This window comes from Scardinius erythrophthalmus (genome assembly GCF_964197995.2).
Source record: "Scardinius erythrophthalmus genome assembly, chromosome: 4".
Classification (NCBI taxonomy): domain Eukaryota; kingdom Metazoa; phylum Chordata; class Actinopteri; order Cypriniformes; family Leuciscidae; genus Scardinius; species Scardinius erythrophthalmus.
The window spans coordinates 5,805,352-5,820,045 of record NC_138224.1 but is presented as its reverse complement, the minus strand read 5'-3'; the positions used below and the strand labels follow the sequence as shown (position 1 = coordinate 5,820,045).

The window sequence follows — 14,694 nt, the reverse complement described above, 5'->3', positions numbered from 1 at the left end:
GTCTGTGACCTCTGCGTCTGCTATTTTGTGTTTTTCCTTCGAAATTTTAATGAGTGGTCCAGTTGGTTGTCTGCTGCCAGCCGGCGGGGCCCCTTCAGCAGCACGAATCTACTTTCTCCGGCCCCGACCGCATTACGTTCATCGCCAAAACAGATCGAAGACCACCCCTCTCTCTCTCCTCCATCCATATCAGAGCCTTATTTTCACTCAAATGCAAGACTTTTTTTGTAAATGTGTGGTTAGTGAGAGGCCGGTGGAGATACACAACGCTCTCTGTCTCAGTTGAGCTGACCTTTTGGTTTTAACAGCCAAATTTGGATGCAATGGGGCCCTGCTCTCCTTCTCCTTCATATTACGGGGCAAAATGATCTCTTTGGGAATCGGTACACAGCATTAATTTAAACACATTACACCTAGATAAAGACTCCCATCATTTCTCAGCCTTCTCCTTATCTTCTTTTACTGCCAGAATCCATCGGTAGCATAACTCAAGCATGCACGCACATCCATGTCTCTGAGAATATGGCTAACAATCAAATCACCACGCCAATCTGGAAAACACAGAGTGTCCTTGAAAATCCCATTTCTGACTCATTTTTCCACAACCACGATCATTATGCTGAACTCGCTTGATATTAAATCTAAAACAATAGCCCTGTGAGGACGATATACAGTAGAGGATGTTTAAAAGAGGCAGAAAAATAATGTCACAGACTGTGAAGGAAAAAAAATCTTTCTGAAGCCACTTTTTGTCTCTTCAATGTTTTACCTGTAACAGTAACGTAATGACTCGGAAATACCTTCACTGGGGACTTTTCTCAGCAAATATGGACATGCAATTCATGGCAAGTCATGTAATTAATGAAAAATATTTTTGGTAACACTTTACATCAATTTTTTTTATCAATTCATCGACACGTTTTCATCAACACTTTTCATCAATATGCATTAAATATAAGGAACTGAGCAAGAACAATACTTTTTAATTGTAATGGTAATATCGACTGTACATAAACATACATTTCTAGTTCTTTTTTTGTCATTTTTACTTCTAAATAAATAAAAAAATCACTTTTTCATTTTTATTTCTCAAATATTTTAAGTTATAAATGAACATTAAATTATAAAAAATAACATGAATTGACAATGAACAATGATATACTAACATTAATCGTAATAAATGCCATTGTTGTCAATGCACAAACTAATGTTAAAGTGCTACCAAACTTTAAATAACTGAAGCCCTAATCACAACTAAAAATATGTTATCTTTACAGCATTCCTCTTAGATGTATGCCTATATCTCTTAAGTGAACTGTGAGCATCAAATTTAATGATATATTCCGACTCTATAAGGCAGAAGTCAATGGCTTATCTTTAGGGCTCAACCCCAACTGAATGGAGCCACATCAATTAGAAAGTGAGAGAGCCTCCTTTCTGTAACTCCTCCTCTAAGCTCAGACTTCTAGCAAGGATCCTTGAAGAACCACCTTCACTGAATCCTGATTCAGTTATGGTATGGAGACCTTCAACCTCCTATATCCCTCAAGTACTCCTCTTATCCCTTTCTAGAGTCAGGAAGTGCTCAAAACACTAAAGTGCCACAGGCACTGATAAGCAAAAGAGCAGCAAAAAATCCTGTAAGAGATACTGAGAAAAGACAAGAGAGAGTTCTGCAAATGCTGTGGGAGAACAGAGGGAGAGTGAGAGGGTCCTTGGATTCTGCTGAAGTGTTATATTGGAGAGATGAGTCTGTAGAAGCTCAGTGGATGACGAGGAAAAGCTTGAAATAAAGAAGCCCTCAAAAAGCCATTCAGCCTCCCAAGAGTACACAGTTCCTCCATGGACCTAGTGCATTAGGAAAAAAATCATTCCTGTACACCTGAAACAAGGATTATCTAAACTGGGATCAGAGGAGCAACAGGGGATCCAAGGAAAAGTTAAGAGAAAATGGTGTAACAAATTATCATAAGAAAAAAACAGCATTGCAAAAAAAAAAAGGATGAAGAATGTAAACTGCACACAATGAAATAATGCATACCGTTTCAAGTGTTATCTAGAAAAAAAATAGTATGAAGCATTCAATGCATAAACATGCATTATTCCATTCTGAAAAATAAGATAAGATGATAGATAAGATGTCAGATAAGATATGATATATATGATAACTCTCATCATATTTGGGGGACATGACATGACATGCTATGATATGATATATGATATAATATGATATATGAAAACTCTCATCATATTTGGGGGTCCAGTATGAAAACCCCTGACCTAGATCACAAAAATCCTTCTAACAGTGATCTTGTTGAACCCAAATTATTAGATTTAAACAAGAAACATTTGTTCTGTACTTTTAAGATATCTCCATGCGAATGGCTTCAGTTATGATTGGCTAACCTCTTTGCAAGTAAACAGAGTAAGAATGTCCACGGCAGGTTGTAATAGGACACAGCTGGTGATGACAATAAATCTACATACTCTTTTCAAAATTCATATTTATCAAAATATATATCCCTTTAAAACAAGCAACATTGAAATGTTCTTCCTTAAGATGACAGTGAGCCGTACAGCAACAAATCGCAGTATCAGGCCATAAGGAGTGAAGGACAGGAGTAAAGGTCTTACTTCATTTCCAGCACCTCCTCCAGGTGCTTTCTGCGCTCTGCCCTCAGCGTGGTCAGGTGAGCCTCCTTCTCCGCCAAGGACTGCTGGGTGGACGACAGCTTGGCCTTCATGGACTCCAACTCTTGCTTCACCTTTTCCATGGCGGCCAACAGCTCCTCCATCTGTCCATGCAAACAAATAAACAGGTTTGTGCTGACGAACAATAACACAACAACAAACAAACAGAAGGACAAAAACATAATCCCACAGAAACATCAGATAAGACAGAATGCAAACAAATATGTTGAATGAACACTCAGCAGGCCAAGAGCGAAGCACACAGGGACACAAATGGATTTGTGCTCAGAAAAATTGATGGACAAAATTAGAGTCCAAAAAGAGATTAAAACCATGGGGATAACAATAAAAAAACAGTTAAGAGATTCATATAATAGATTCAAAGACAGAGGGTGAGATAAAATAAGAAAAAAATATGAACACAACACCGGAATTCCAGTGTGTGAGTGTGTAAGAGTGTGTTACTCCAGATAAATTAACTACATAACGTCATGGTGAAGTTTGTCATACATCACATCCCTAGAGTTATTTCACTCCGTTTCGGTTTTGAAAAGGTGGATGTTCTCTGTTTCTGACTGTGATTTTTCTTTCCTCCTCTCCCTCCATTTCCACACAATGTTTATAACTCGGAGTAACAGGAGCGAGTGAATGAGGAGGATAAATCAAATGGCGTGGCAGGTTTATGTATTCCATGGAAGGCAAGGTTTAGCAACTTGGCTCAAAGCGGTTCTCACAGCCTCCTCGACCGCTTGCGGTTCACCCCGGGACTCTCTGAAATCTGTTCTCGCAGGAAACTGCGTAGGCCTTGGGCGGCGATCTGTCCAGTCTCCTTCGTCTGTTCTCTATGTTTATCCATCCTTCCCTGCTCTGTGTTTCATCAGCTTTTGTTCCATCCATACTACAGATACTTCTGCGTAGAATCAAATCCAAAAATAGTTTACTAAAAATCCTTTTCGAGCTAGTTGATATGACTCATGCACCATAGTCCTATGAAGTCATCACAATAGATTTGTACAAAATAAATAAATAAATAACCAATTTAAGTCATTATTTACTGATAATCTCTCCCTCCAGTGGCCTGTTAACCGTTGTGACCAACACAGTGAAGCCAGCGAGTTGAACTCAAGAACCAGATCAGTCCGATTCATGAACAAATCAGTTTTGTCAACAGGATTAACTAATTCACTATAAGGATCTGACACAAAAGAGTGATTCAGTTCTTCAGTCAGTGAGTTCAACTTTTGTACCAGATGAGTCTGATTCATGAATGAATCATTTAGATCAGTTTTGTCAACAGGATCAACTAAAACTCGAGAACCAGATCAGCCTGATTCATGAACAAATCATTCAGACCAATTTTGTCAACGAGATCAATCAATTCATTGTAAAGAACTGACTCAAAAGAGTGATTCATTCACAAATTGGACATCACTACTTCAGTCATGAAGATGTCAGAAGTGCCACAGCAGATTTTCTGTGAATAATTATGAATGCATAAATAAATTAATAAATGAATGAGGCATTTATATGTCAGGGGGTCTCTCCTCAACCACCACCAGTGTGCAGAATCCACTTGGATGATGCAACGGCAGCCACAGTACACACACCAGCTATAGGTGGAGACTGAGAGGAGAGCGAGTGATAGAGCCAATTCAGTGGATAGGGATTATTAGAAGGTCATGATTGACAAATACCAATGGAGGGAATCTGGCCAGAACACCGGGGTTACACCCCTACTCTTTTACAAGAAGTGCCATGGGATTTCTAATGACCACAGAGAGTCAGGACCTCGGTTTTAACGTCTTATCCGAAGGACGGTGCTTTTTACAGTATAGTGTCCCCGCCACTATACTGGGGCATTAGGGCCCACACAGACCACAGGGTGAGCACCCCCTGCTGGCCTCACTAACACCTCTTCCAGAAGCAACCAGGTTTTCCCAGGAGCTCTTCCATCCAAGTACTGACCAGGCTCAACCCTGCTTAGCTTCAGTGGGCAACCAGTCTTGGGCTATTATAGGTGATATGGCTGTGGCTGTGGAATTACTTCAATTCAGGTCGTATACATTCTTAAGACTTGAATATAGCGCCAAAGTCCACTTGGGCCACTTTTATCATCATGTTATGGAGCTTTTGCATCCTTTTTGACAGTCCCTATCCTCAATCAGTTCATCATAATTAAAAAAAAAAAAATGAATCAAACGTCAAAAATCCAACGTTTTCCACAAAAGAAAGTAAATCATGCATGTTTGGAATGACATGACGGTGAGTAAATATTTTCTTTTTTTGGTGAACTATTCCTTCAATTCATTGATTATTAAAACATTTTAATAGCACTGCCACTCAACACTGCCCAAAGCCATGAATGCATTCTATCCTATGTTTTGTGAGCATTGGATTTGTTTTCCAGCAGAGTATTGAGGGCAATAAGCAGAAACACCACAAAAGCAGGATTTCAGCTGTGAAAATATAATCCCCTTTGGGAAAAAAAACACAATAGAAGAGTATGTGTGAGCATGTGCTCTCAGCAGTGCTGCCCTCTGGTGGCTGGAGGTACTGCAGGGTCTGTAAGAGCGCTCAATCCAGCTGTCATCATAAGTCATCTGCCTAATGTACTACACCCGAGCCAAGCCTAGTGAACAAGCTACCAAAACCCGCTCGGCCAAATTTACTGCCGTCTGCTTTCCAGTCTCGCACTCCTATGCTCTCGTTCGTCGTCTCATACCCCACCAAACTCACACAGGGTTGATACTGAACAGTAACAAATGGGTTGTGACTAAAACCCAAAGATGATGGTGCATCCCCTGGGCACGTGAAATCCACCAGCAAATTCCACCTGACAGGATCAGGTAAGTGAGGGCTCACCGGAATGGCTTATGTTAAAATGTAATGCATGTCAAATTAAAAAATAAAGAAGAGGAAATCATTATTCATGTGGAGACAGACCAGGCAAGCGTTCCTTTAGACTCAAACACAGAGCACAGGTCACATCTTAGAAGAATAAAATTGGCGAGAGTTTGAGTGGACATAAAAGACAATAATATTTTTCACAGATACAAAAAAAAACCTAGCAAAATTCTCTCTCTCTCTCGAGAAATAAAGTGAGAGGGAATCGAGACTGCCTGCCTCAGGCCCCCTAGTATGAGCAGAAAGAAATATTTAAACACTGGCAGCATCAGTTTCACTGCCAGTGGTAACCCTGTGGTGAGGGCGGGGCAACAGGTCTGTCTGTTAAAACAGAGCAGCCAATGAGAGGTGAGGGGGCAAAGACGGAACCGTGAGAACTCTGCACAATTTTTATTCAACAGCACACAAAAATCTCGATGAAATCTCCCGCTGTTGTGCAACCACACGTACACACACAGCGGCAGCGGAGCGGTTAACTAATCAGTCCAGGATGTGTGAGAGGTGATGTGGTGTCACCGTGCCCTGAGGGCAGATATCCGAACTGAATCCATCCTCGGTGACCAAACATCATCTGGAACGAATGGATTCGAATAAATTTACAGTGTGCTTGGTCAGTTTTACTGTAAAAGTATTTAGCAAGCGCTGCCTGAAGCAATATTCGCAATGCCATTGAGTTAAGTCATTCATTAGGACATAATTAAAAGATTTTAAAGGTCTGACTAAAGACTTGGCAAACTGAGGGGAAAGCCAAAAATCGCACACACACAAATTTGTAAAGCCTATATAAGGTATCATAGACATTATGATTCCTAGAACTATATACTGTAGTGTGGAACCAAGAACTGGTTCTAACTCAGAACCGGATCCCCTTTATATATATATAAATAATACAAAATAAATAAAAAAATAACAACAAATAAACAAATAAAGTAAAAAATAATATTGCTTGATTTTGTATTGGTTTTCCAACTTTTTAATGCCAAGGACCCCCTAAATATCCCCTTGCAAAGAAGCTCCTCCAAAAAAAAAATATATAATAATTTTTTCTAGTAGACAGACATATTTATGCTGTGTGAAAAAGAAAAAAGTATTATAAAAGACAACATGTACTGATAAATGATAAAATATTTAATATGCATTTAATATAAATGTTTTTAATATCTGTAAAATATTTAAGTATATTATACTACATATATACACACACATATACACATATATACACACATATATATATATATATATATATATATATATATATATATATATATATATATATATATATATATATATATATATATATATATATATATATATATATATATATATATAAATTTCTAACCAATATTACAATATAAGGGAAACATTTTAAATTCAATCCCATTTTAGTTGCATAGTGCATCTCAAAATAAACAATGTCATTATTTGTTTTTAATCTGTTTTACTCATTTACCTTTGCTGCCCTTGGGGTTTCATGGAGCGGAGATTATGGGAAAATATTGATATGTTTTAATGTTTTAGACCAATTAAGGTGCTTTTTCAAAAGTACTAAAATAATTATTAATTGAATTATGGAACCAGGACCATTTAGTGGAATCTGAATTTCCTTTCATGTCCCATCACTAGAATTAGGACATGAAATATTAAAGCAGAGCAGAGCAGAGCAGAAATATTAAAACCAATGCAAACACTGCTTTTAGCAAAGACTTTCTTGTGATGGAGGAATGGATGGTGTGTGTGTGTGTGTGTGTGTGTGAGAACAAGGTGGCATGCAGCGCTTGTTTTCTCAGGGGAGTACAAACTAACCTCAGATGTTAGTCAAGTCGTAAAAAAACGCTGCAGTGAATTATGACACCTCGGGTGTGAAAAATTGAGCACTTCACTGGGTGATGATAACACCACTTCCTTTCTCACACTGGGAACCTGAACCAGTAAGGCAAGAGGAGTACAGATCAAAGCGTTCAAGATGCACGTCCTTTAACCAATCTTCACAGTCCGGCTTCAGCCTCTGCAAGTGTTTTTACGATGGAGTAATTGCTCACATCAGTTGTGACGTACCGTCTATGGAATTGATAACAGTGATTTTCTCCTCTTTTGTTTAATTTAAGGCTGGCTGCTTAAAACCGGTGTCAGAAACAGGCCTTGGGGGAAGGAAGAGGATCTGTCAGTGATCAAGGAGAAGAGTGATAAAAAGAACAGGAAAAGAGGGGGAAAATAAAAACTGAAGCAGGGTCAGAGGAGCTGGAACAGATGCCTCATCAGATGAGGGAACGCACGTGGACATAAGCAAAGAACGAAGCAGAGCGCAGTATACTTGCCTCTTTGCGCTACAAGAGAGCAGAGCAAGAGAGAAAGAAACACAGAAATAGGTAAATGCAATGTACCAAATATAGGCAAAAAAATCTGAAAGAATAAAATAGACAAAGAAATGCATTGCCTGTTCAAAAAAAAAAAAAAAAAAAAAAAAAAAGAGGTGCTCTTATCGCTGAAAAATGCTTTGAGGGGCAATTCAACCACATACAAGGGAGAAAATTGGGGAATATTATGTTCAAAATGGAATCTGCGTGGAAATGAAGTGACGGATGCAGATTCTAAACTTAAAAAGTACTGTGACTGTACCATGGTAATGTATACAACATATATCACTGGTTTGGCCATGGGACCCATATTTTCCCATGGTCATTAAGCTGTGAATCAAATTTTTAGGAATTTGAACCAAGAAAATGTATTTTTCAAAAACGGTAACGTCCCACTTTACTTAAAATACACATAAATTGTAAAAATGTCCCTGACACTGATGAATAAACAGTATTATAAGGCAAGGCTATTATATAGCAGTTTCAAATTAGATTTTGTTAATACAATATAGTTAGTAGTTGGTATTTTGGGTTAGGTTACAGAAACTACAGTTACCATGGTAAAAACACAATACTACTATGAACTGTTAATAAAACGTATGGACACTAATCCTGATGAATAGAATGAGCATACCTGCATGCAAATCCTTCCCGGCTGACAAATATACCACTTACATATTTATTGGTACTTTTTTTTGGTAATTTTGGTAACTGACAACGTACTGCAACTACAACGTTGCATGCTCTTAATTTTAACCACAAAAACGAGTTCTGCTTAAACAGGCCCTAAGTTATGTTAGAATAATGACAGTGAGATATCGCCTAAAGTAGGAGAGAGGCCACACTATGCATAAATATACTTTTATTTGCAATTTAATAATATAGCATTGAGTGAAGCCTGCTCCTATCCTCACTTACTTAGTGAGATATCGCCTGGCATCATCACATCTGACAGCATATACTGAATACAGATACGGACAGGTCAATGGAACAAAATTCTGTTCATTTTTACCCATCCTCACCAAGTGCTGACCCATACAAAAAACTAAGAGGTATAAGATGGTAATACCATGGTACTTTAGCATATATCATGGTACTGGCTGAATACCATATTTACATCCCATGGTATTTGTACTTCAAAGAATACAAAGGCACAAGTGTCATGTAGTGTCCAAAAAAAAAAAAGGTACTGTATCACAATAGTCCATGTTCTAAAAACATGGCAATACCACAGTGCAACTTTTGTAAGTGTAAGACTTCATATTGGTTTGTTATTGATGTGCACTTGAGGTGATGAGATCACAGTGGGCGTTAGATCAGGGCCTTCTCTTCAGCCCGTGCCGAGCTCAGAAGCTTCTAATCACCTCCTGTGAGAGATATCCAGACTAACCCAGATGCTCGAAGCAGAAACACAACACTAATAAAAAGTGCTTAATGCAGCAGCGTGCTGTTTTTCTCCTGCTCTCTCTCCCCTTCTCCTCATCCGTCTCTTCCTACTCTCTCCTCCCCGGCTGCCAAACGAGCAACGGTGAGCATAAAGCCAATTTCAACAAGCTGGTCTTTGGATCTTGCTGTGTTTTGGGTGCTGAACTTTGTGTCTGGATCTCAGCTGGTTGGGAATATTAGCAGAGGAGGGAGTTTAATTTCCCTCTAAAGTTTTATCATAAAAATCCAGGCTGTTTCTGACGATGGCTCGAATACAAACTTGAGAAAGAGCAGCGGCAGCTGTAAGAGCTATTTATTCTTTGACTAATTTCCATGTCTGATTTTGGCCTGGATAGCTTGGAGACCTCACGGTCTGCCGTTGCTCTGCCGTCACGCTGCCCCCTGCAGTACGGAGTGAGAACTGACTGTGAATCGGATTGGCTGCTTGAGATTTTGCTTCACTGGTTCAGGAAAAGAGTGAGCTAACGTGTCTAAACTGCCTATTTACGCCTTTTTTTTTTTTTTTGGATAAACAATTCACCCAAAAATCATTCCTCATAGTAAAATAGTTTTTTAGTCTTTTTCTCACACAAAGCTATCATATGACTTCAGAAGACTTGAAATAGAGCGTATGAGACCGCTTATATGATGCTTTTATGGTGTTTTTTTGGAGCTTGACAGTCCCATCCTCAGTCCCTTCTAATGTTTAGAAAAGAGCAGCTTGGAAACTGCTAAAGTCTCCTTTTGTATTCCACAGAAGAAAGTCAGTCAAATGTATTTAAAACAACATAAGTAAATTATGACAAAACATAGATTTTTTAAGAACTACGCCTTGACTACCAGTATAACTATTGACCGCATGTTTATATAACAAGTATTTAAAGTTACATGCGATGGGGAAACTCAACTTCCCACTGCAGAAACAGAATTGTGTTGGACGCACTACATAAAAGTTAAATCAAAACATAACTTATCCTGATAGACAGACGCAAATGAGCATGACTTCCCAATATAATGGAAAGAAAGCAGGGGGAAAGCATAAGAGAGGCCTTCCACATAAAATAATGATCTGATAGAGCTCATCTTCAGGGAACAGTCAATAAATTGCACTCTGTCAGTGGTTAAGCTTCCTATTTGGAAAAGTTTGGGTTGGATCAGGACCAAAAGCCACATTTGTCGAACACCCCCATCTAAATGAGAAAAAAAGGTCACTGAGATGCAGCGAAACTGATGAAAAGCAAAAAACTCAAATCATTCCTTGTAAAAGAAAGAAAACATTAATCGAGCCATACCTTGAGCCACTTTAAGCCAGCGCGGCCGGAGTCATGCATTAGGTCATGAGAGCGCTTCGCACAGGCAGTGAGTGATGGAGAAGAAATAGAGAAAAAGAGGAATAATAGAAAAAGTCAGAGGAAACAGAGACAGAACAGAGCAAAACAGAACAATAGTTTGAAACAAACCACGCAAATTGAAAATTGGAAGCAGAGGAAGAGGGGCTAGAGAAAGAGAAAGAGGATGGTAACCATGGATCCAGCAAGACAACAGCGAAACGTCTGAGCGAGAACAGGTTCGGAGCGGAAAAGAGATCCATACGGGATTGGGTCAGGCCGGTAGGGGAAAGGGGGAAGCTTGTGGTGAAAGAGGAAGGGCGGTTTCGAGACATCCCATCATCCCCGGTCAACATGAGCAGAGAGATTGAGGCTTTCTTTGGTCCACTGCCTCCAGGGAAGGTTATGAAGTATGTCATTTCGCTGCTGAATCATGTCTGGAGACTGGACACATGTTTTCATGTGGTCTTGGGCAAACGTTTTCACTGGCCCCGCATGAGCGGCTGGTCGCTTTTGTACATCCCGGCCGTAAATCCTGAGCTGGGACAGAGTGACTGGTGTCACTGCACACCGAGGGCCCTGTGTAGGAAGAAAATACCCCTCTTTTTCTCCTGGCGACCACATTTGCCCTTACTAGCACACGACTCAAAGCAGTTGGCAGGACAATAAGGCTCATGAAAGCATCAGCTAAAATGAGAAGGGCTCATCTGCTAAACAAGCACACTGAATAAACCCTGTTTTGACACCCAGGCCCTCTGATACAGCAGCCAACACTCCTGAAATATAATCACTGACAGGAAGATGGAGTGAGAAAATAGGGGGGAAACTTGAAGGAATAATTCACCCAGAAATGAAAAATCATTTACTCATGTTGTTCCATGCCATTATTCAATCTTCTCAGCTGCAGCTCTCAAATCAAATATGCCACAAGTATGACGACATCACGAGACACGCAAGAACCTCGTCAAATGCCGTTTGGTGTTATGATGTAATTTCAGGGGTACATACGACTTCAATGGCAGAGGCCATTTGCCACATAAAGCTATAATATGGCTTTGAAAGACTTATTGCACACTACGAATTGAACAATAAGGTAAATTCGTTAAAAGCAATGAATTAGGCATCAACAAACAAGGAACAACTAGGCTATATTTTACAGAAAAAAATATTATATTAATATATAAATATATTTATAAGTTAGTATTAACAAAATTAATAAATGCTATAAAATTGAAGAAACTGTTCCTTGTTTATTCATAATACATTATGCATTAATAATCTTAACAAATTGAACCTTAGTGTAAAATGTTACCAAAATTGCATATGGGTTTGGAATGACATAAAAGTGAGTAAATAATGACAGAATTGTTCATTTGTGGTCATCTATTCATTTAAAAAAGAAGGAAGAATAGTAGCACTCTAGCAGAAGACATTCACACTGACCTGTGTAATTGTCAGAAATCTTTCAGACTTGGCACAAGAGAGAAGGGCCCAATATGGCCTCATAAAAAAAATTCATATTTCCAAATTTCATTAGCTGCATGAATGGAGCAAACAACTTGTACTGTAGCTCTCCCATGCTCTCAAATCAAGTGCACATTCACACAGACCTTTAAAGTGAGCTCAACGGACGCACATGGTTTGACGAGAGAGAACGGCCTCTTTTTTGGCCAGAGGCTCGCTTTTATGTCAGCGTAACAAAGAGCAGTCGCCCCCGTCCCCATACATTTAAGACCAACATACTGACAGAAATTTGTACAGGCACTGTGCTCGGTCCAACATGTGATCTGCACAATGCGAACAATGAGATGAACAGCTATTGGAGGAAATTGAACACAGAGCTAAAGACGAACGCTTGCGTATGATTGGCACAACAGAGGGTGTGGTGAAGCAATGCAGGGATGTTCATTAAATAACAGAGGAGAGACTCTGTGTGTGCGTAAGGAAAAACATGTGCGTGTGTGTGAAGCTAATTAGATTTTGCATGGCTTAATGCAGGACCACAAATTAAGCATTTAAAAACATGTCTGCCAATTGCCAGCGAGGCAAGCTGCCATCCATTTTTCTCCCCCAATCATGTAGCCCATAACTCCTAAAATATGCAACCCGGAATATGAGTTCATTCTTATATAACAGGTGCCAGGGTGGGGAGGAACTTCTAATGGCGATATCCTGAGTGCATGTAGCGAGACTTGATGTGGCTGGGACGTCGGTAATGAGCATGGAGACTGGCTCCGGAGGGTGGCACTTGTACTGTCCCCATTTCCTCTTCTCTCCGGGCCCGAATGAGGAGGCCGGCCAGGCTTAGCAGCAGCGTTGGCTCCCGCCTCAGCCCCTGGCTCTAATTAACCTCCGGGGGATTGAGCGGAGGTCCGCCCGGCGGTGAAGAAACTCTAGGCCATGATACGTTCCTGAGACTGCAACGCGCACTGGGACGATGCTCAGCCAGCCATGCGAAATCTCTAGAAAATAGAAAGAATAGGAAGGAAACGGCAGGGCGCCAGGATCCACAGAAGGTTGAACAAACCATTAAGGGTTTAAAAATGAATTTCTCAATTGAGCCAAGTTAGATGGACAGAGAAGGAGAAAGGAAAGGGAAAAGTTCAGGGATTCAGGTACAGGGGAAGCAAGATATTGGCAGCTGCTTTGCGCCCCGTTTCAAAGCCTGACTGGCTGCTTGTGTTTTCCGATTCATGGAGGACTCATTCGGAGAAGGTTATAGGAGTTTGATGCTATCTCCAGGGCTTCAAAGACAGCTGGACTGTGGAGCAATCCACATTGATGCCTTAAAAAACAGGTTAAATTGGGACAGAACGACCTGGGTAAGGCATTCCATCACCTTCGAATCATAAAATACCAATTTATTTGTCAATTCAATCCATTTCCAGTTTGTCCTAGTCCAGGACACACATTTGGTCTCCATTTAGAGAGTTTAATTGCTAAAAAAAAAATAAAAAAAAATCCTTTCAAGTTCATTGCTAATGCACCCAAAAATAATAATAAAAACCAACTCATAAGCCTTTGATTAATCTTTGAAACACAAATTATTAATTACAAATTATTTTTAATGACTATTTTAATTTCTGTTGCTCCATTGAAAGTCCAGGCAACCAAACCTTAGATCTAAAAAGTTCATACATGCATTGTAAAACAAATCCATTTGAATCGAGGGGTTCATCCAAGTCTTTTGAAATGACACAATAGCTTTATATAATGAACAGATTTAATTTAGGCTTTTATTTTGTGTGAGATGCACAAGAACCAATGAGGTTTGTTCTAACGTGATGCGTTCTATGCATTTGTGTGAATAAAAGCCATAATTCAATAAATTTCTTCACAGGGTGTGGATAAAACCGCTCGATACATATGGATTATTTTTACAACTCCTTTATGACCTTTTTGGATCTTCTAAGTATTCGTTGCCTAGACTTTCAATGGAGCAACAGAAACCTCTCAGGTTCATTAAAAATAACTTAATTTGTGCTTGGAAGATTAACCAAAGCTTATGAATAAATGATGAATTTTCATTTTTGGGTGAACCATCCCTTTAAATGAAATTGGGTAGAGGAGATATGTTTTCCCAGATATTTCACTCCCCTACCTCCAAAATCACAGTTGAACTTACAAATGCAAAAAAGAAACACCGTTCCTCGTGTGCTCACGTTCTATGTGGCTGAACTGAAACGGACCAAAGTTAGCAGTCCTCACGCAGGCCACACAAAGCTTATTTATGTTCTAAATGAAGACTGACTGCAGACACAAACATGTAACCCATGCATGCCACATGAATGTTCACCACTGGCACGGCGATGCAGCGCTGGCATGGATTTGGACGGTTGGCACGGCTCTAGTTGCTGGTGTGGTGATGTGCAGTGACAGGCCGGCTTTTTTACCGATTCCTGAGCCATGTGAAGGAGGCTTTTTAGCAGGAGCGATACGTTCGCCAAGCAAAAGCCATTACAACCCAGCCTCGGACATGCTAGCCTTGCGTT

The 14,694-nt window shown here is 39.7% G+C and overlaps 1 protein-coding gene across 7 annotated transcripts in view; it reads right to left on the bottom strand.

Annotated features, from left to right (window-relative positions):
- erc1b (ELKS/RAB6-interacting/CAST family member 1b) overlaps positions 1-14,694 on the bottom strand; it is a 192,658-nt gene that overhangs the window by 89,015 nt on the left and 88,949 nt on the right. For all 7 annotated transcript variants that reach the window (XM_081363058.1, XM_081363061.1, XM_081363056.1 and 4 more), the window contains one exon: positions 2,635-2,795. In XM_081363058.1, coding sequence (XP_081219184.1) covers positions 2,635-2,795 — 161 coding nt within the window. The remainder of the gene's footprint in view (positions 1-2,634; positions 2,796-14,694) is intronic.